Source organism: Humulus lupulus, unplaced genomic scaffold (genome assembly GCF_963169125.1).
Source record: "Humulus lupulus unplaced genomic scaffold, drHumLupu1.1 SCAFFOLD_29, whole genome shotgun sequence".
Classification (NCBI taxonomy): domain Eukaryota; kingdom Viridiplantae; phylum Streptophyta; class Magnoliopsida; order Rosales; family Cannabaceae; genus Humulus; species Humulus lupulus.
The window spans coordinates 46,731-70,635 of NW_026908861.1; the positions used below are offsets into that span (position 1 = coordinate 46,731).

General features: G+C 28.8%; 2 protein-coding genes and 2 pseudogenes across 4 annotated transcripts; 2 read left to right on the forward strand and 2 right to left on the reverse strand.

Annotated features, from left to right (window-relative positions):
* Positions 1 to 454: 454 nt before the first annotated feature.
* Positions 455 to 17,663, forward strand: LOC133812412 (receptor-like protein EIX2). 3 transcript variants are annotated; one of them, XM_062246309.1, is made up of 4 exons: positions 455 to 751; positions 3,220 to 3,420; positions 14,397 to 14,597; positions 17,396 to 17,663. In XM_062246309.1, exons 1-4 carry the CDS (start codon positions 528 to 530, stop codon positions 17,439 to 17,441), a joined length of 672 nt encoding a protein of 223 aa, XP_062102293.1. In that variant the 5' UTR covers positions 455 to 527; the 3' UTR covers positions 17,442 to 17,663. The 3 variants fall into 3 exon arrangements, with proteins under 3 accessions (XP_062102293.1, XP_062102294.1, XP_062102292.1); XM_062246310.1 differs by having other exon boundaries at positions 3,303 to 3,420; XM_062246308.1 differs by lacking the exons at positions 455 to 751; positions 3,220 to 3,420; positions 14,397 to 14,597 and adding an exon at positions 14,604 to 17,228.
* LOC133812411 (receptor-like protein EIX2) lies at positions 3,427 to 6,486 on the forward strand. The gene is made up of 2 exons (XM_062246307.1): positions 3,427 to 6,051; positions 6,219 to 6,486. Coding segments are annotated over exons 1-2 (2,604 nt in total). The 5' UTR covers positions 3,427 to 3,448; the 3' UTR covers positions 6,220 to 6,486.
* On the reverse strand, positions 7,223 to 10,590 carry LOC133812414 (beta-fructofuranosidase, insoluble isoenzyme 1-like; annotated as a pseudogene).
* A 736-nt stretch (positions 17,664 to 18,399) lies between the features above and the next one.
* On the reverse strand, positions 18,400 to 21,767 carry LOC133812401 (beta-fructofuranosidase, insoluble isoenzyme 1-like; annotated as a pseudogene).
* Between the last annotated feature and the right edge of the window lie 2,138 nt (positions 21,768 to 23,905).

Sequence of the window (23,905 nt, forward strand, 5' to 3'; positions counted from 1 at the left end):
TATCTTAAAAAAAGACACTTATTTCTAGAAAATAAATATGTTCATAGCTAAAATTACAAGATTTTTTTAGTTAATTTATTAAAAAAAATTACTTTGTGAATTTGTTATATAACAAAAAATATATATAAGAAACTTTAGATATAATTTTGAATACTAATAACAATTTTCTTTAATCAATATTTTGGAGTTCAGAAAAGAATTTAAAGTAATTGTAAACATCATAACTAATTGAAAAAAAAAGATTAATTAAATTTTTAAATTTCAAGCTTCAATCAATATCACATCATTTTCAAGCCTTAAATAATTGTTGAATCTTCCTTTGTGAAATTTCTTATCAACTGAACCAAATAACACGTTGTTATTTAATGTGTGTGGGTGGGCAGAGATAAATCAAGGAGAGACAGGAATATAAATTTGTATTTATTTATTTTATCTCTCTATATATATATATATATGTATAGTTAGATCAATGTGAGACATTCAGTCATTGCTTATAATATAACTATTAATCACTTTGAATTCTCAATATGATGATTGTAATGCTTCTCCTCTTGCTAGCCAGTACTACTAGTCATGTTGTTTCAGGTAGTACTACGCATGCATATGGGGTTTCTCATCAAAGGCAGCCCTATTGTATCGAAACAGAGAGACAAGCTCTTCTCACCTTCAAGCAAGGCCTTGTTGATGCTGATGATGCCTTACAATCTTGGACAAGCAACAACAAAGATTGCTGCACATGGAAAGGAATCAGGTGCGATAACTTGACCAATCATATTATCATGCTTCATCTTCTTCCTAATAAAACCTATATTGATGGTGGTTATAGTTGGACACCTATTTCTGGTGAAATTAGTGCCTCTTTGGTCCAGCTCCAATATTTGGAGTATTTGGATCTTAGTGAGAATAATTTCATTAAAATTCCAAAGTTTATAGGAGCCTTCACAAATCTCAAATATCTTGATTTTTCATGGAGTTCTATAAGTGGAAATATTCCTTCAGAACTTGGAAACCTCACCAACTTACGTATTCTTGACCTTAGTGAAAATATAGGTTTGAATGCTAACAATTTCAAATGGCTTTCTCACCTCTCTTATCTGAGAATCTTTAAACTGGATGGTACAAACTTCAGTAAAGCCAAAGACTGGTTTCATTCATTTAAAACAGCTCCCTCCTTAGCAACCATAGAGCTATATGATTGTCAATTTCCAGAGCTAGATGATTCCTCTTTTTCTTATATCACAAACTCTACCAATTCTATCACAACTCTCGATGTCTCTAGTAGTACATTTGGGTCTACAACAGTTTCTCGCTTGCTTAATTTGAGCAATAATCTTGTTTATTACTAATTATAGGATAATGAATTTCAAAGTTTGGGTTTTTGTTTTGGTTTCCATGATAAACTATAATTTATTTTTTTGGGAATTATTTCTGTATTTTGAGTCCACCTCCACTCCTCAATCTCCTTCTGTTGCTTTTCCAAACAATCAAATTTTTATAAAGATTACTAATTTGAAACTATTAATTAACAAACAATCAAATTTTATTTACCTATTTATTATACCAATTTTTTTTTATCATAATATATTACATTCAATATATTTCCTTATATAACATTATATTTTTATAATTATATACTTACTAGTATCAAACAACATTACTAATTTAAACAAGCATATTATTATAATTATTCAACTATCGAGTATCAAACGATATTGATGTATAAACATATTCTAATTAAAGATGACACCAAATAAGTTTGATGGTTTAGCCACTATAACAAATAGCCACTATTCATATAACAAATGTTATCATTAAAACCAATTTCAAGAAATATAAGAAATGGGTGAGGTCTGTAATTTTTATATTAGATTGGATGAAAAATAAAAAATAAAAGTAATAGAAACATTAAAAAGCTACCAAATGGTACTCAAATTGATTGTTTTGCTCAATATTGAACTACTTGGTGTCAGCTTATGATCTTCAGTCTTTATATTACTCTTCAAGTTGGTTACTACAGTACAACAATGGAGTTGTGTTGCTAATAACCAAACTATATATATATTAGCAACAACAAAAACTACCTATTAGTATACAACATTTAAATAAGTTGCAGTATAAATCCAACAATAAATTTATATTTATATACTCAGTGATATATATTACATAAAAAAAAATTATCTATTAGTATCTAACATTTAAACATTATAAACTAACCTTTGTTATCATACTTACAAGAGTTGTTATTAGGAATCCAACAGAGTCTTAAAGATTACTTTTTGGTATCAAAAGATAATAATTTTGTACTGTCTTACTTTTAATAATTTTATCTCTAACAAAGCTGTAATTATTTAATTCAATATGTGTAAAGTCCCCAATATCTTTTTTCTTTATTTTACATTTATGGTATTTATATACTTATTAGGAGAGCTATATATATTACACTCCCATCAGTAAATATATATTTTACATTTATGGTAAGCTTAGTCACGTTTTACAGTGAATATTTATACATATATATGTTACATTATTATCTTATTCTCTTAAACTTAGAAATTGTTATTTTAAAAGAAATTAAAAACAATTTAAAATCTAATTAAGAAAAATTATCGTCAATATTTTTTTTTAACTTTCTCAAAACAAAAAAAAAATTACAATTTAACCTGTGACCCATTTTTATAAAATTAGAAATATAGTTGCATTTAAATTCATTTTACAGTCCCATATTAATAGCTTGTATTAATTAGAATTGGTTAAAAAAAAAAGCCAAATATATTAATATAATTAGAGATACAACTTTTGACAGCTGAATTGAATCAATTTATTAAGAGAAATAGGTGAAAATTGAAGGAAGGCATCACATTATTTTCAAGCATTAAATGAACGTTGAATTAATCTTCCTTTTTTGAATTTTCTCACTCATGTGAGTGAACCAAAATAGTACGTTGTTTGGTGCGTGGTGGGCGTGATCAGTCAAGGAGAACCACAAATATATATGAAGGCATCACATTATTTTTAAGCCTTAAATAAACGCTGAACCAAATAACACGTTGTTATTTAATGTGTGTGGGTGGGCAGTGATAAATCAAGGAGAGACATGTATATAAATTTATATATATAAAGTTAGATCTGTGAGGCATTCAGTCATTGCTTATAATATAACTATTAATCACTTTGAATTCTCAATATGATGATTGTAATGCTTCTGCTCTTGCTGGCCAGTACTACTAGTCATGTTGTTTTGGGTAGTTCTACGCATGCATCTATGGTTTCTCATCAAGTTCAAAACTACTGTATCGAAACAGAAAGACAAGCTCTTCTCACCTTCAAACGAGGCCTTATGTATGCGTATGGTAATCCTGGTGAGGTCTTACCATCTTGGACAAGCAACAACAAAGATTGCTGCACATGGAAAGGAATCAGGTGCGATAACTTGACCAATCATATTATCATGCTTCATCTTGATTCTAATATTACCTACTTTGATAATGGTTTTCGTTGGCATCCTATTTCCGGTGAAATTAGTGCCTCTTTGGTCCAGCTCCAATATTTGGAATATTTGAATCTTAGTTACAATGATTTCACTAAAATTCCAAAGTTTATAGGAGCCTTCACAAATCTCAAATATCTTGATTTTTCTGAGAATTCTATAACTGGAAATATTCCTTCAGAACTTGGAAACCTCACCAACTTACGTATTCTTGACCTTAGTGGCCATATTGGTTTGACTGCTAATAGTTTCAAATGGCTTTCTCATCTTTCTTATCTAAGAATCTTAAAGCTTAGTAATGCAAACTTCAGCAAAGCCATAGACTGGTTTCATTCATTTAAAACAGCTCCCTCCTTATCAACCTTAGAGCTATATTATTGTCAATTTCCAGAGCTAGATGATTCCTCTTTTTCTCATATCACAAACTCTACCAATTCTATCACAACTCTCGATGTCTCTGGTAGTACATTTGGGTCTACAACAGTTTCTCGCTTGCTTAATTTGAGCAATAATCTTGTTGATCTCTCTCTGTTTTACAATAATTTCAATATCAAAGGCAATCATCTTCCAGATTCTTTTGACAATTTGAAATATCTAAGGCATTTAAGTTTGGGTGGATTTGATGGGGAAGTACCGAAATCTATAGGGAGTCTTTGTAAGCTTCAACAATTATTTTTGTCTCTTAATGGATTCAATTCCACCATGACTGATATCTTGGAAAGCCTCCTTGCTTGCAATAACAGCTCGTTAGAAATTCTTAATTTGTCTCAGACTATACAAAATGGACCACTGCCTAGAGATTTGTCAAGACTTTTGCACTTGAGAGAGTTGGATGTATCAAACAATAAGTTCAATGATACTTTACCAGAGAGTATCGGCAAGCTCACGAGTCTTGAGTTATTAGACATTTCCAATAATTCTTTCATTGGATTTGTCTCTGAAACACACCTTGAGAAACTCTCCAAATTGAAACACCTTGACTTATCCTCCAACTCTTTAACTTTGAAAATGAACATCACTTGGGTTCCTCCTTTTCAACTCCAATATATCAATTTGAGATCTTGCATGATAGGTCCACAATTTCCTTCTTGGCTTCAAACACAGTCAAATATTTCACAAATTGATTTATCTAGTTCTGGAATAGCTGATGTCATTCCTGAATGGTTTTTCAATATGACTTCCAATTTAGAAAATTTGGATTTATCTTCCAATCTTATCAACAGCACCTTGCCAAATAGTCTATTGGAATCTAATAATAAGTCTCCATACGTGAATTTAAGTTCTAACAACTTTCATGGATGTATCCCACCAAATCTTCTTCTCAAAGCAAGTATATTAGATCTTTCCAATAATACTCTCACATGTTTTGAGCCTCTCTTTTGCGATCAAATTGATGGAACAATGGAGTATCTTGATCTTTCTAATAACCAGTTATCTGGAAGCATTCCAAACTGTTTGTTCCATTTATTACGAAATTTGGAATATCTCAATTTGAACAACAATAGGTTGTCTGGTGTGATACCAAGCTCAATAGCTTCCTTGTATAGAATTCAAGCACTAGGTTTGAGGAAAAATAACTTGTCAGGAACTTTACCATCATCCATGAAGAATTGTACACAATTGTCACTTCTAGATGTTGGAGAGAACAGCTTGGGAGGAACTATACCAAAGTGGATTGGGGAAATACTAACAGGTTTGGTTGTTTTGCAACTAAAGTCCAATCATTTTTATGGAGCAATACCATCAACTCTATGCCATCTACAATACATTCAGATTTTGGACATTTCCCATAATAGGATATATGGAGCTATCCCATCTTGTATGAATAATTTCACATCCATGGCAGAGAATTCTGAAGAATTTTTCGAAAGTATTTCAATTAGATCAATTGGATCATTTAAGACGTCGGTAATATGGAAAGGAAAGGAATATGAGAATATACGAAATGTGGATTTATTTAGAATCATTGACCTTTCAAGTAATAAATTGATCGGAGAGATTCCTATGGAGTTGACTTATCTTGTGGGACTAAATCAGTTGAACTTGTCAAGAAATAATTTGGGTGGAGCCATACCTCAGAACATTGGGAATTTAAATGGACTAGAATCACTAGATTTGTCTCGTAACAATTTTAGTGGAAAAATTCCTACGGGCTTGGCAGAAATATCTTTCTTGGCATACTTGAATTTATCATTTAATCATTTGTCAGGAAAGATCCCCACAGGTACTCAATTACAAAGTTTCAATGCTTCTTCATATGTTGACAATTTTGGATTATGTGGACTTCCTCTTTTGACTGAATGCCCTGGAGATCATTCAACTTCTAGAAATCATGACATTAAAATCTACAATGAACTTGATCAAGAATGGTTTGATATGTCATGGTTTTTCATTGGTCTTGAATTTGGATTTGCTCTTGGTTTTATTGGAGTTTGTGGAGCTTCGTTCCTAAACTTTTATCGGAGACTTGCTTATTTTCGATGCTTGAATAAATTTGAAGATTGGCTTTATGTGATGATAAGCGTTAGAGTTTCTAAATTGAAGAGATACTTCAATGCTAAATGGTTAGTACTTTTGTTTTCTTTTTTTTTATTATAAAATATGTACATAATGGTTAAATTTACTGTATTCTACTTATTTATTATTCAAATAATGATCCTAATTCTTTTGTATTTTCTTAAAATATAATTAATTGATGAAATATTAATGTATTTCATCTTTGTTATCACAGATTTATTTTTGGAGATCTCTTCTTGGAGAACTGTTCCCCTGAATGAGAGAACTAGAAAAGAAGAATAAAGCTTTAGTGATTGCTCATTAAATTTTCTTTCAGATTTATATGGGTACTAGCTAGTCTATTTTCAGCTATATATAGCATGTTATCATTTGAATTTGCCAAGCTATATATATTCTCTTTTGTATTTCTTTTTTTTTTCTTTCTAGTAAAACACTTGATATGATATTTTATGTAAGAAATAAATAAATGTATCTTTTTGTTAGTTGAGTTTTTTTGACATTGATTTGGCTAAATGTGTACCTTGAACTTTAAAGATAAATTCAGATTAATGAGATCAAAAGTGTATAGAGTACTAGGTATTCATATATAAATTTCCAGAATATTTTAAATACCTACAATGTATACCGCCATATAAAAAACAAATTGGATTATATCTATCAAGGTGTCGAAATAGAAAAAGAATGCACTGGTGTTGCAAAAAAAGATGCATTGTAGTCGTTTCCTATATGAACCCGACATAATGAAGGTTATTACACTACTGGCACATTCCTCTTTAGAAAATAGACTAAAGTGTTGACATGTCTTATTGAAAGTAGCTTGAGGGAGTTTTACTAGATAAAGACATCAATGACTTTGTGAACCAGTAGACGGTTTGGAAATTTTCTTAAATTCATATAATAATAATAATAATAAAAATAAACAATCAATATATCTAAAAAATTCATTTCAATTAAATATTTCATAAAATAATGTACAATGCATATGCTTTAAAGGATATTAATCACGGCCTTATCTGAAGTTGTAAAAGAAAGGAACTTGGCTTAAAGGGTTGGCTAGTGAACTTGGATTTGAGCACGGTAAGACTGTTGTATTTATGAAAGGACGAATTATGTAGATGTTAGAATTCATTTTATAAATAAAAAAATGAATATTAATTAACAATTTTAAAATTTTAAGTAAAAATAAAAGATATTAACTAAATTTGGGTACTACATGCAACGTTTTGAACAAAAGCCTTTCATCTATTCAATGAATCATTGAAAAGTATATAACAATGATGATACAAAACTAGTTCCTAATCTTAAGCCATTCTATTATTTATATATATATATATATATATATATATTACATTAGATGACACCAACTGAGTCAATTAACTTAGCCAACTATGACAACTTTTTTTTATAAATTTTATGAACAATGAAGAGCAATATTTAGCTAATTAATGACCATACTCTGGACCATGATAAAGTTTTAAGATGTGGATTTATCGTCTCTGGTATTAAAGATAAAAAAATAAAAAATTTGCTAATTATTGTGTAACGAAATATATTTGAGAAAATGAAATCAAACTGTTTATTAACTAAAGCTAGTCATTATTAATGGATACATATTCACCAAAAACCAATAGTAAATCTAAAGCTAAAAAAATAGAAATAAACATCTGAAACTGCTAAAATCCGAAAAAGAAAAAAATTAAGACCAAAACTATATTTTCTAATAAAATACTAATTTCTAAATTTTAGTTCATGACTATTGGTCGTTTCATACTCCATGCATGAAGATTCTCTATAGTCAGAATCTCACTTCCATTGTTAAACACATACAAATGTGCATCATTTCCAATTGCCAAACTTGGATAAACTCTGGATGTGATACATGTTTTTCCCTTTTCTCCAAAGCTTTCAACAACAGAATGATCAATCTGCATACACACAATTCAAAAATATACAACAATTAAAGAGAAATTGGTGAAAATAGCCTCTTTTTTAAGTGATTTTGCACTCTGACCTACTTCTGATATTTTTTTTTTGTAAAATGACCTCTGTCTAAAATTCGACCAGTTGTCTAAATTTTTTGATTAGATGTCTAAAATATTCAACCGGCTGTTTAAATTTTTCAACCACCTGTCTAAATTATGAGAGGTCATTTTGCAAAAAATTATTAAAACTAGGCTAAAGTGCAAAATGACTTTAAAAAATAGGTCATTATTTTGCAAAGAAACCCTAACTAATGTATTAAAATTAAGCTAATTAAAACAATCTCACTAAAATATATTGGTGTAACTAGTAACTTACCAAGCTTCTAAGAGAAAGTTTATTCTCAGTTATGTCAACATCTACAAATCCAGCAAATGATGGCTTATATAAGCCAGGTGATAAAGAAGAGCTGCATACCAAAATCAACCAAAACAAATATTAAAATAATTATATGCATAATTATTATAATTAATAATAAATGTGATTTGAAAAACAAACCTTGATGCATTAGAACACATAAGAACTACATTTTTTTTCTGGTCCTCTAAATATTCTGAAGAACACAGGAGTATATTCCTCTAGGTTTTCAGAAGCTAATGTAAGTAGTCCAAATGGTCCAATACCACCTTCAACTTGTGATCCTTTTTGTGCACAGAGATCTTCTGCATTATCCCAACTTAAGTCTAATTTCTCAGCATTGGCCAAACTTGGGAATGAAAATACAACATCTACATCAGCCTGTAACAAACAAATATATATAATTAATGATAAATTTGTGAAAATGACATTTTTTTGTGATTTTGCACTTTGACCTTTTTTTTTAATTTTTTTGCAAAATGGCCTGTCTAAATTTCGACCTTGTCTAAATTTTTCAATGAACTATTTAAATTTTTTACTAGCTATATCTAAATCATGAGAGGTCATTTTGTAAATAATTATTAAAACTAGGCTAGAATGTAAAATGATTTTAAAAAATAGGTCATTTTGCCGATAGAGAAAAAACTCTAAAATTTTCACAAAATTATGAAATAATAATAACAATGATTTTTGTCATACTTGGGCCGCAGTTACTCCTTTGATTTTAGAAACATCTCCTTTCTGAAGTTTCATATTGTTTATTTCAACCTTTTGATCTCTTAAGGATTCAATTTCTTCAATAGGCCATTGTAACAATTGTTTTCCATTAGGATCAAGCCACACTGTCCTTGGGATTAACTGGTGAAAAGAAAAAATATATATTAATAGCACAAGATAAAAAGGTATAAATGAACTCTTATATACCTAGTGAGATTCAATATGTAAATATTTATATATATATATATACCTGGATTCCAGCCCATCCTTTAGCTACATCATCTTCCCTAGTATCAGACTCATTGGCCCAACCCCACAAAATCCTTCTCATCTTAAGAGAATCATAAAATATCTTTGAGGCATAGAAATTTCCATAATCATATCTCAAACCAGCCTAACCATCAATAGATGTATTATCAGGGACATACTTATCTTTATTAGGAAGATAAGTACCAATGGTATAGTACTCATACCTGGTAAGGTCAAGACTAACTTTGAATACATGTTTAATATTTTGTCCCATAGCAGAAGTGTCCAAACCAGTTTTGCTGCCAGAGAGTGAAACTAGGTAAAAATCAGGACATTCCCACATGCCAGTATGTGGGACTGAGTGCAGAGGGTGTCGAGCTTTGATCCAATTCTTAAAGTCTTTGCTTCTATACAAATGTGCCATCCCTCTATGATTTCTTTTGCCTCCAACCACTATTCTCCAGTGACCATCTCCACCTTTCCAAGCAGTTGTTGGGTCATGAAAAGCACTAGCGTTTTCACTTTTGTCTGGCACTGCTATTGGGTTGTTGTCTGGTTTGATCCATTCTCGAAGGTATGGATCAGACACATTTTTGGGTATGGCATAGTTTTGGAGTTGTCTAATAGTAAGATCAATACCTGCAATAGCGACAATTTCATGACTAGTGTTATGATATACTAATTAGTACATATTATGTATATTAATTAGTGACAATACATAGTGGACCATGTAAACTCGTGCATATTTACTGCTAATCCATGAGCAACATTATTACAAGAACGGAATATACATAAACAAATACACCAAAATAGATAGCTAACAAGTTTCCCATGTATCGCAAAAGAAAAATTCTACTAAAATAAAACCAAGTGTTGAAACAAAATGGATATCGACACTATCACATAATCACTTTCTACTATTTTTTATTGATATAATTATAAATAGGATAAATATTTATTTGATACTCTCTGTTTTATCAAAATAAAGACTCGGTTGTAAATTAAAATTTTACATATTTAGTAAATGTATTTTGATTTGTACTAGGTAAAACAGTATTTCGATAAAACACAAAGTACCAAATGGTTATTTACTCGTATATATTGTAGAAAAATACATGTGTACATGATGACAGGCTTGTTACCAGGAAGAACAGCAGGTTCAAGAGATTCCCAGTTGATCATATCTTTGGATACTGAATGTGCCCAAACAATATTGCCCCATTCTGCTCCCCATGGATTGTATTGATAAAATAGATGATAAATTCCATTGAAGTACATAGGACCTGTTTATAGACATATATGTAAATTAAAAAATGAATAATTCTTAAATAAATAAATAAAAATTAATTATTATTGAATTATACAGAAAATACTTACCATTTGGGTCTAGTTAATTTTGCCGCATTCCATAAGAAGCAAAGAAAAAACAGTCAGAATTCATAGTGAAACATTGTACAAATAATGAATATATAAAAAAAATATTAAATAGCAAAATTTTACCATTTTTAATTGTATAGTAGTATAATAAACTATAAAGCATTAACTAGTCTAACATTTTTAGTGATTGGACTAAAGGATAAATTAATCTAACTAATGAAACGAAATTAGTTTATAGTAAAAGAAATTATGCTATAGCCAATCTGTTAATTAAAAAAATTGGCCTTGGGATTTGGAAATTGTCAACAAAAACCTACTTGTGGAAAATGTTGTTTGAATTATAAAAAAAAAAAATTAATGTGTTTAAAAAACAATTAAAATTTTATTAAGTATAAAAATATTAGTTTCTTGAAAAAAAATGTTTCCCCAAAAACAGAGGCTAAATATAATGAATTTTATAAAATTAAAGCCATAACATATGATAATTAATTAAAATAGTATTTTAACTTAATGTAAAACTCTTTGTAGTATTAAATACAATGTTATATTTTTCACATTGAAATATGATTTGTAGGTCAATCTGTTGAAGACATAATAATTTTAGATAACATATTAATTTTGTGTTAGTATCTTTTAATCGAACTAGCCCTTATATTTTGGCATAGTAACAAATTCACAACAACCTGGTCATATCTAAATGCTTGAAATTTTTCAACAAAAAAAGGCTGAATTTTTATTAATCAATATTAAATATAATACATAACTTTACATTTATATATATATATATATAAACTTGGATACAAAATTGTTTTAAACAACTCCCCTAGAGTCAAATTACAAATGACTTATTCTTTATATATATATAGAAACTTATTCTATAAACTACAATTATTAGAACAAAATAAAAAAAAATTATTGTCAGCATAAAATCAGAGTTGAACATGCATATAGTTTCAGTAAAAAGCATAACAAATCATATCCTTCTACGATTAATAATGTTATAGAATATTCATCATAATAAAGGATATATATGTACATACTTTGAGTAGTCTAAACTTAAAATATATTTATTAAAATTAATCATAGAAGGTATCGAAATGCATTAATTAAATAACCAATTTATCCAAAAATGAACATTAATTTACAATCATCATATATATTTAACAAATACAATTTCTAGGGAACTCATAATCAGTTTTCAACACTAAATATATTACTTTGAAGAATTAATGATATATACATGGTAAAGAAAATCTATAATGAAAAAAAAATTAGAAAACATACATTTTGAAGATAAAAGATAAAACTCACTTACCATTGATCCAATGCTTTTGAGGTTGGAAATGGTATCCAGTTCTATGGATTGGATTCACTTCATCATTATCCAGAGACTGATATTCTGGATATATATTATGAGAAGCTTCCACACCAACATCATGGATATGGCTATGAAAACCATAACAAAGTATTAGACAAAATAATAATAAGAGTTTCAAAAACTCCATAACAAAAAACCAAAGATTCGATTTTTATAATTATTAGAATGAGAATTGAAGATGTTTTTACAAGATATTAGGATAGTGAGAGTATTTATCAAGGAGAGTGATGATGAAACTGATGTAACTAATTCATCAAAATATTAAGATATTTAGACAAATTTTTCAGCACTATTATATCCTTAATTATCATTATTATTATTATTATTATTTTAATTATGTATGTGAGGTGATTAATTGGTTATATTTTTCTAATTGATTTTTTTTTGTTTATTTTATAATATTTTTGTCATCGATAAATGCAATAGAGTACCAATATCATGGTCAAATACATATCTTCTAGGCCAACAGATTTTGGTTATGTAAGTGCTATTTGGCATTTTTGACAAAATTACAAAAGTTGTTTGGCATCAATGAACCAATTAACTCAAAAATTAATATTTGCGGTTATATTATTTTCTTAAAATATTTCCACAAAATGGGTTAATATTTATGACCAAATAATAGAGTTTTAATGATCGAAATTTACTTAAGTGTAACCTAACCTTATGGATATTCCTTTGTGAAATGATATTAACTAGTCCACCATTTTATCCAAGCAATAAAAAATTTATTTTGTTTTTATGATAATAATATACCTTATACATATGAATTAATATATTATGTCACCTAATTCTAAAATTCGAGATTGATTCAGCTCAAATTCAAATGGGAGACTCATGTTGAAGTAAAATTTTCGATCTCCAATACCAATTATTTTTTTAGCCACTATAACAAATAGCCACTATTCATATAACAAATGTTATCATTAAAACCAATTTCAAGAAATATAAGAAATGGGTGAGGTCTGTAATTTTTATATTAGATTGGATGAAAAATAAAAAATAAAAGTAATAGAAACATTAAAAAGCTACCAAATGGTACTCAAATTGATTGTTTTGCTCAATATTGAACTACTTGGTGTCAGCTTATGATCTTCAGTCTTTATATTACTCTTCAAGTTGGTTACTACAGTACAACAATGGAGTTGTGTTGCTAATAACCAAACTATATATATATTAGCAACAACAAAAACTACCTATTAGTATACAACATTTAAATAAGTTGCAGTATAAATCCAACAATAAATTTATATTTATATACTCAGTGATATATATTACATAAAAAAAAATTATCTATTAGTATCTAACATTTAAACATTATAAACTAACCTTTGTTATCATACTTACAAGAGTTGTTATTAGGAATCCAACAGAGTCTTAAAGATTACTTTTTGGTATCAAAAGATAATAATTTTGTACTGTCTTACTTTTAATAATTTTATCTCTAACAAAGCTGTAATTATTTAATTCAATATGTGTAAAGTCCCCAATATCTTTTTTCTTTATTTTACATTTATGGTATTTATATACTTATTAGGAGAGCTATATATATTACACTCCCATCAGTAAATATATATTTTACATTTATGGTAAGCTTAGTCACGTTTTACAGTGAATATTTATACATATATATGTTACATTATTATCTTATTCTCTTAAACTTAGAAATTGTTATTTTAAAAGAAATTAAAAACAATTTAAAATCTAATTAAGAAAAATTATCGTCAATATTTTTTTTTAACTTTCTCAAAACAAAAAAAAAATTACAATTTAACCTGTGACCCATTTTTATAAAATTAGAAATATAGTTGCATTTAAATTCATTTTACAGTCCCATATTAATAGCTTGTATTAATTAGAATTGGTTAAAAAAAAAAGCCAAATATATTAATATAATTAGAGATACAACTTTTGACAGCTGAATTGAATCAATTTATTAAGAGAAATAGGTGAAAATTGAAGGAAGGCATCACATTATTTTCAAGCATTAAATGAACGTTGAATTAATCTTCCTTTTTTGAATTTTCTCACTCATGTGAGTGAACCAAAATAGTACGTTGTTTGGTGCGTGGTGGGCGTGATCAGTCAAGGAGAACCACAAATATATATGAAGGCATCACATTATTTTTAAGCCTTAAATAAACGCTGAACCAAATAACACGTTGTTATTTAATGTGTGTGGGTGGGCAGTGATAAATCAAGGAGAGACATGTATATAAATTTATATATATAAAGTTAGATCTGTGAGGCATTCAGTCATTGCTTATAATATAACTATTAATCACTTTGAATTCTCAATATGATGATTGTAATGCTTCTGCTCTTGCTGGCCAGTACTACTAGTCATGTTGTTTTGGGTAGTTCTACGCATGCATCTATGGTTTCTCATCAAGTTCAAAACTACTGTATCGAAACAGAAAGACAAGCTCTTCTCACCTTCAAACGAGGCCTTATGTATGCGTATGGTAATCCTGGTGAGGTCTTACCATCTTGGACAAGCAACAACAAAGATTGCTGCACATGGAAAGGAATCAGGTGCGATAACTTGACCAATCATATTATCATGCTTCATCTTGATTCTAATATTACCTACTTTGATAATGGTTTTCGTTGGCATCCTATTTCCGGTGAAATTAGTGCCTCTTTGGTCCAGCTCCAATATTTGGAATATTTGAATCTTAGTTACAATGATTTCACTAAAATTCCAAAGTTTATAGGAGCCTTCACAAATCTCAAATATCTTGATTTTTCTGAGAATTCTATAACTGGAAATATTCCTTCAGAACTTGGAAACCTCACCAACTTACGTATTCTTGACCTTAGTGGCCATATTGGTTTGACTGCTAATAGTTTCAAATGGCTTTCTCATCTTTCTTATCTAAGAATCTTAAAGCTTAGTAATGCAAACTTCAGCAAAGCCATAGACTGGTTTCATTCATTTAAAACAGCTCCCTCCTTATCAACCTTAGAGCTATATTATTGTCAATTTCCAGAGCTAGATGATTCCTCTTTTTCTCATATCACAAACTCTACCAATTCTATCACAACTCTCGATGTCTCTGGTAGTACATTTGGGTCTACAACAGTTTCTCGCTTGCTTAATTTGAGCAATAATCTTGTTGATCTCTCTCTGTTTTACAATAATTTCAATATCAAAGGCAATCATCTTCCAGATTCTTTTGACAATTTGAAATATCTAAGGCATTTAAGTTTGGGTGGATTTGATGGGGAAGTACCGAAATCTATAGGGAGTCTTTGTAAGCTTCAACAATTATTTTTGTCTCTTAATGGATTCAATTCCACCATGACTGATATCTTGGAAAGCCTCCTTGCTTGCAATAACAGCTCGTTAGAAATTCTTAATTTGTCTCAGACTATACAAAATGGACCACTGCCTAGAGATTTGTCAAGACTTTTGCACTTGAGAGAGTTGGATGTATCAAACAATAAGTTCAATGATACTTTACCAGAGAGTATCGGCAAGCTCACGAGTCTTGAGTTATTAGACATTTCCAATAATTCTTTCATTGGATTTGTCTCTGAAACACACCTTGAGAAACTCTCCAAATTGAAACACCTTGACTTATCCTCCAACTCTTTAACTTTGAAAATGAACATCACTTGGGTTCCTCCTTTTCAACTCCAATATATCAATTTGAGATCTTGCATGATAGGTCCACAATTTCCTTCTTGGCTTCAAACACAGTCAAATATTTCACAAATTGATTTATCTAGTTCTGGAATAGCTGATGTCATTCCTGAATGGTTTTTCAATATGACTTCCAATTTAGAAAATTTGGATTTATCTTCCAATCTTATCAACAGCACCTTGCCAAATAGTCTATTGGAATCTAATAATAAGTCTCCATACGTGAATTTAAGTTCTAACAACTTTCATGGATGTATCCCACCAAATCTTCTTCTCAAAGCAAGTATATTAGATCTTTCCAATAATACTCTCACATGTTTTGAGCCTCTCTTTTGCGATCAAATTGATGGAACAATGGAGTATCTTGATCTTTCTAATAACCAGTTATCTGGAAGCATTCCAAACTGTTTGTTCCATTTATTACGAAATTTGGAATATCTCAATTTGAACAACAATAGGTTGTCTGGTGTGATACCAAGCTCAATAGCTTCCTTGTATAGAATTCAAGCACTAGGTTTGAGGAAAAATAACTTGTCAGGAACTTTACCATCATCCATGAAGAATTGTACACAATTGTCACTTCTAGATGTTGGAGAGAACAGCTTGGGAGGAACTATACCAAAGTGGATTGGGGAAATACTAACAGGTTTGGTTGTTTTGCAACTAAAGTCCAATCATTTTTATGGAGCAATACCATCAACTCTATGCCATCTACAATACATTCAGATTTTGGACATTTCCCATAATAGGATATATGGAGCTATCCCATCTTGTATGAATAATTTCACATCCATGGCAGAGAATTCTGAAGAATTTTTCGAAAGTATTTCAATTAGATCAATTGGATCATTTAAGACGTCGGTAATATGGAAAGGAAAGGAATATGAGAATATACGAAATGTGGATTTATTTAGAATCATTGACCTTTCAAGTAATAAATTGATCGGAGAGATTCCTATGGAGTTGACTTATCTTGTGGGACTAAATCAGTTGAACTTGTCAAGAAATAATTTGGGTGGAGCCATACCTCAGAACATTGGGAATTTAAATGGACTAGAATCACTAGATTTGTCTCGTAACAATTTTAGTGGAAAAATTCCTACGGGCTTGGCAGAAATATCTTTCTTGGCATACTTGAATTTATCATTTAATCATTTGTCAGGAAAGATCCCCACAGGTACTCAATTACAAAGTTTCAATGCTTCTTCATATGTTGACAATTTTGGATTATGTGGACTTCCTCTTTTGACTGAATGCCCTGGAGATCATTCAACTTCTAGAAATCATGACATTAAAATCTACAATGAACTTGATCAAGAATGGTTTGATATGTCATGGTTTTTCATTGGTCTTGAATTTGGATTTGCTCTTGGTTTTATTGGAGTTTGTGGAGCTTCGTTCCTAAACTTTTATCGGAGACTTGCTTATTTTCGATGCTTGAATAAATTTGAAGATTGGCTTTATGTGATGATAAGCGTTAGAGTTTCTAAATTGAAGAGATACTTCAATGCTAAATGGTTAGTACTTTTGTTTTCTTTTTTTTTATTATAAAATATGTACATAATGGTTAAATTTACTGTATTCTACTTATTTATTATTCAAATAATGATCCTAATTCTTTTGTATTTTCTTAAAATATAATTAATTGATGAAATATTAATGTATTTCATCTTTGTTATCACAGATTTATTTTTGGAGATCTCTTCTTGGAGAACTGTTCCCCTGAATGAGAGAACTAGAAAAGAAGAATAAAGCTTTAGTGATTGCTCATTAAATTTTCTTTCAGATTTATATGGGTACTAGCTAGTCTATTTTCAGCTATATATAGCATGTTATCATTTGAATTTGCCAAGCTATATATATTCTCTTTTGTATTTCTTTTTTTTTTCTTTCTAGTAAAACACTTGATATGATATTTTATGTAAGAAATAAATAAATGTATCTTTTTGTTAGTTGAGTTTTTTTGACATTGATTTGGCTAAATGTGTACCTTGAACTTTAAAGATAAATTCAGATTAATGAGATCAAAAGTGTATAGAGTACTAGGTATTCATATATAAATTTCCAGAATATTTTAAATACCTACAATGTATACCGCCATATAAAAAACAAATTGGATTATATCTATCAAGGTGTCGAAATAGAAAAAGAATGCACTGGTGTTGCAAAAAAAGATGCATTGTAGTCGTTTCCTATATGAACCCGACATAATGAAGGTTATTACACTACTGGCACATTCCTCTTTAGAAAATAGACTAAAGTGTTGACATGTCTTATTGAAAGTAGCTTGAGGGAGTTTTACTAGATAAAGACATCAATGACTTTGTGAACCAGTAGACGGTTTGGAAATTTTCTTAAATTCATATAATAATAATAATAATAAAAATAAACAATCAATATATCTAAAAAATTCATTTCAATTAAATATTTCATAAAATAATGTACAATGCATATGCTTTAAAGGATATTAATCACGGCCTTATCTGAAGTTGTAAAAGAAAGGAACTTGGCTTAAAGGGTTGGCTAGTGAACTTGGATTTGAGCACGGTAAGACTGTTGTATTTATGAAAGGACGAATTATGTAGATGTTAGAATTCATTTTATAAATAAAAAAATGAATATTAATTAACAATTTTAAAATTTTAAGTAAAAATAAAAGATATTAACTAAATTTGGGTACTACATGCAACGTTTTGAACAAAAGCCTTTCATCTATTCAATGAATCATTGAAAAGTATATAACAATGATGATACAAAACTAGTTCCTAATCTTAAGCCATTCTATTATTTATATATATATATATATATATATATATTACATTAGATGACACCAACTGAGTCAATTAACTTAGCCAACTATGACAACTTTTTTTTATAAATTTTATGAACAATGAAGAGCAATATTTAGCTAATTAATGACCATACTCTGGACCATGATAAAGTTTTAAGATGTGGATTTATCGTCTCTGGTATTAAAGATAAAAAAATAAAAAATTTGCTAATTATTGTGTAACGAAATATATTTGAGAAAATGAAATCAAACTGTTTATTAACTAAAGCTAGTCATTATTAATGGATACATATTCACCAAAAACCAATAGTAAATCTAAAGCTAAAAAAATAGAAATAAACATCTGAAACTGCTAAAATCCGAAAAAGAAAAAAATTAAGACCAAAACTATATTTTCTAATAAAATACTAATTTCTAAATTTTAGTTCATGACTATTGGTCGTTTCATACTCCATGCATGAAGATTCTCTATAGTCAGAATCTCACTTCCATTGTTAAACACATACAAATGTGCATCATTTCCAATTGCCAAACTTGGATAAACTCTGGATGTGATACATGTTTTTCCCTTTTCTCCAAAGCTTTCAACAACAGAATGATCAATCTGCATACACACAATTCAAAAATATACAACAATTAAAGAGAAATTGGTGAAAATAGCCTCTTTTTTAAGTGATTTTGCACTCTGACCTACTTCTGATATTTTTTTTTTGTAAAATGACCTCTGTCTAAAATTCGACCAGTTGTCTAAATTTTTTGATTAGATGTCTAAAATATTCAACCGGCTGTTTAAATTTTTCAACCACCTGTCTAAATTATGAGAGGTCATTTTGCAAAAAATTATTAAAACTAGGCTAAAGTGCAAAATGACTTTAAAAAATAGGTCATTATTTTGCAAAGAAACCCTAACTAATGTATTAAAATTAAGCTAATTAAAACAATCTCACTAAAATATATTGGTGTAACTAGTAACTTACCAAGCTTCTAAGAGAAAGTTTATTCTCAGTTATGTCAACATCTACAAATCCAGCAAATGATGGCTTATATAAGCCAGGTGATAAAGAAGAGCTGCATACCAAAATCAACCAAAACAAATATTAAAATAATTATATGCATAATTATTATAATTAATAATAAATGTGATTTGAAAAACAAACCTTGATGCATTAGAACACATAAGAACTACATTTTTTTTCTGGTCCTCTAAATATTCTGAAGAACACAGGAGTATATTCCTCTAGGTTTTCAGAAGCTAATGTAAGTAGTCCAAATGGTCCAATACCACCTTCAACTTGTGATCCTTTTTGTGCACAGAGATCTTCTGCATTATCCCAACTTAAGTCTAATTTCTCAGCATTGGCCAAACTTGGGAATGAAAATACAACATCTACATCAGCCTGTAACAAACAAATATATATAATTAATGATAAATTTGTGAAAATGACATTTTTTTGTGATTTTGCACTTTGACCTTTTTTTTTAATTTTTTTGCAAAATGGCCTGTCTAAATTTCGACCTTGTCTAAATTTTTCAATGAACTATTTAAATTTTTTACTAGCTATATCTAAATCATGAGAGGTCATTTTGTAAATAATTATTAAAACTAGGCTAGAATGTAAAATGATTTTAAAAAATAGGTCATTTTGCCGATAGAGAAAAAACTCTAAAATTTTCACAAAATTATGAAATAATAATAACAATGATTTTTGTCATACTTGGGCCGCAGTTACTCCTTTGATTTTAGAAACATCTCCTTTCTGAAGTTTCATATTGTTTATTTCAACCTTTTGATCTCTTAAGGATTCAATTTCTTCAATAGGCCATTGTAACAATTGTTTTCCATTAGGATCAAGCCACACTGTCCTTGGGATTAACTGGTGAAAAGAAAAAATATATATTAATAGCACAAGATAAAAAGGTATAAATGAACTCTTATATACCTAGTGAGATTCAATATGTAAATATTTATATATATATATATACCTGGATTCCAGCCCATCCTTTAGCTACATCATCTTCCCTAGTATCAGACTCATTGGCCCAACCCCACAAAATCCTTCTCATCTTAAGAGAATCATAAAATATCTTTGAGGCATAGAAATTTCCATAATCATATCTCAAACCAGCCTAACCATCAATAGATGTATTATCAGGGACATACTTATCTTTATTAGGAAGATAAGTACCAATGGTATAGTACTCATACCTGGTAAGGTCAAGACTAACTTTGAATACATGTTTAATATTTTGTCCCATAGCAGAAGTGTCCAAACCAGTTTTGCTGCCAGAGAGTGAAACTAGGTAAAAATCAGGACATTCCCACATGCCAGTATGTGGGACTGAGTGCAGAGGGTGTCGAGCTTTGATCCAATTCTTAAAGTCTTTGCTTCTATACAAATGTGCCATCCCTCTATGATTTCTTTTGCCTCCAACCACTATTCTCCAGTGACCATCTCCACCTTTCCAAGCAGTTGTTGGGTCATGAAAAGCACTAGCGTTTTCACTTTTGTCTGGCACTGCTATTGGGTTGTTGTCTGGTTTGATCCATTCTCGAAGGTATGGATCAGACACATTTTTGGGTATGGCATAGTTTTGGAGTTGTCTAATAGTAAGATCAATACCTGCAATAGCGACAATTTCATGACTAGTGTTATGATATACTAATTAGTACATATTATGTATATTAATTAGTGACAATACATAGTGGACCATGTAAACTCGTGCATATTTACTGCTAATCCATGAGCAACATTATTACAAGAACGGAATATACATAAACAAATACACCAAAATAGATAGCTAACAAGTTTCCCATGTATCGCAAAAGAAAAATTCTACTAAAATAAAACCAAGTGTTGAAACAAAATGGATATCGACACTATCACATAATCACTTTCTACTATTTTTTATTGATATAATTATAAATAGGATAAATATTTATTTGATACTCTCTGTTTTATCAAAATAAAGACTCGGTTGTAAATTAAAATTTTACATATTTAGTAAATGTATTTTGATTTGTACTAGGTAAAACAGTATTTCGATAAAACACAAAGTACCAAATGGTTATTTACTCGTATATATTGTAGAAAAATACATGTGTACATGATGACAGGCTTGTTACCAGGAAGAACAGCAGGTTCAAGAGATTCCCAGTTGATCATATCTTTGGATACTGAATGTGCCCAAACAATATTGCCCCATTCTGCTCCCCATGGATTGTATTGATAAAATAGATGATAAATTCCATTGAAGTACATAGGACCTGTTTATAGACATATATGTAAATTAAAAAATGAATAATTCTTAAATAAATAAATAAAAATTAATTATTATTGAATTATACAGAAAATACTTACCATTTGGGTCTAGTTAATTTTGCCGCATTCCATAAGAAGCAAAGAAAAAACAGTCAGAATTCATAGTGAAACATTGTACAAATAATGAATATATAAAAAAAATATTAAATAGCAAAATTTTACCATTTTTAATTGTATAGTAGTATAATAAACTATAAAGCATTAACTAGTCTAACATTTTTAGTGATTGGACTAAAGGATAAATTAATCTAACTAATGAAACGAAATTAGTTTATAGTAAAAGAAATTATGCTATAGCCAATCTGTTAATTAAAAAAATTGGCCTTGGGATTTGGAAATTGTCAACAAAAACCTACTTGTGGAAAATGTTGTTTGAATTATAAAAAAAAAAAATTAATGTGTTTAAAAAACAATTAAAATTTTATTAAGTATAAAAATATTAGTTTCTTGAAAAAAAATGTTTCCCCAAAAACAGAGGCTAAATATAATGAATTTTATAAAATTAAAGCCATAACATATGATAATTAATTAAAATAGTATTTTAACTTAATGTAAAACTCTTTGTAGTATTAAATACAATGTTATATTTTTCACATTGAAATATGATTTGTAGGTCAATCTGTTGAAGACATAATAATTTTAGATAACATATTAATTTTGTGTTAGTATCTTTTAATCGAACTAGCCCTTATATTTTGGCATAGTAACAAATTCACAACAACCTGGTCATATCTAAATGCTTGAAATTTTTCAACAAAAAAAGGCTGAATTTTTATTAATCAATATTAAATATAATACATAACTTTACATTTATATATATATATATATAAACTTGGATACAAAATTGTTTTAAACAACTCCCCTAGAGTCAAATTACAAATGACTTATTCTTTATATATATATAGAAACTTATTCTATAAACTACAATTATTAGAACAAAATAAAAAAAAATTATTGTCAGCATAAAATCAGAGTTGAACATGCATATAGTTTCAGTAAAAAGCATAACAAATCATATCCTTCTACGATTAATAATGTTATAGAATATTCATCATAATAAAGGATATATATGTACATACTTTGAGTAGTCTAAACTTAAAATATATTTATTAAAATTAATCATAGAAGGTATCGAAATGCATTAATTAAATAACCAATTTATCCAAAAATGAACATTAATTTACAATCATCATATATATTTAACAAATACAATTTCTAGGGAACTCATAATCAGTTTTCAACACTAAATATATTACTTTGAAGAATTAATGATATATACATGGTAAAGAAAATCTATAATGAAAAAAAAATTAGAAAACATACATTTTGAAGATAAAAGATAAAACTCACTTACCATTGATCCAATGCTTTTGAGGTTGGAAATGGTATCCAGTTCTATGGATTGGATTCACTTCATCATTATCCAGAGACTGATATTCTGGATATATATTATGAGAAGCTTCCACACCAACATCATGGATATGGCTATGAAAACCATAACAAAGTATTAGACAAAATAATAATAAGAGTTTCAAAAACTCCATAACAAAAAACCAAAGATTCGATTTTTATAATTATTAGAATGAGAATTGAAGATGTTTTTACAAGATATTAGGATAGTGAGAGTATTTATCAAGGAGAGTGATGATGAAACTGATGTAACTAATTCATCAAAATATTAAGATATTTAGACAAATTTTTCAGCACTATTATATCCTTAATTATCATTATTATTATTATTATTTTAATTATGTATGTGAGGTGATTAATTGGTTATATTTTTCTAATTGATTTTTTTTTGTTTATTTTATAATATTTTTGTCATCGATAAATGCAATAGAGTACCAATATCATGGTCAAATACATATCTTCTAGGCCAACAGATTTTGGTTATGTAAGTGCTATTTGGCATTTTTGACAAAATTACAAAAGTTGTTTGGCATCAATGAACCAATTAACTCAAAAATTAATATTTGCGGTTATATTATTTTCTTAAAATATTTCCACAAAATGGGTTAATATTTATGACCAAATAATAGAGTTTTAATGATCGAAATTTACTTAAGTGTAACCTAACCTTATG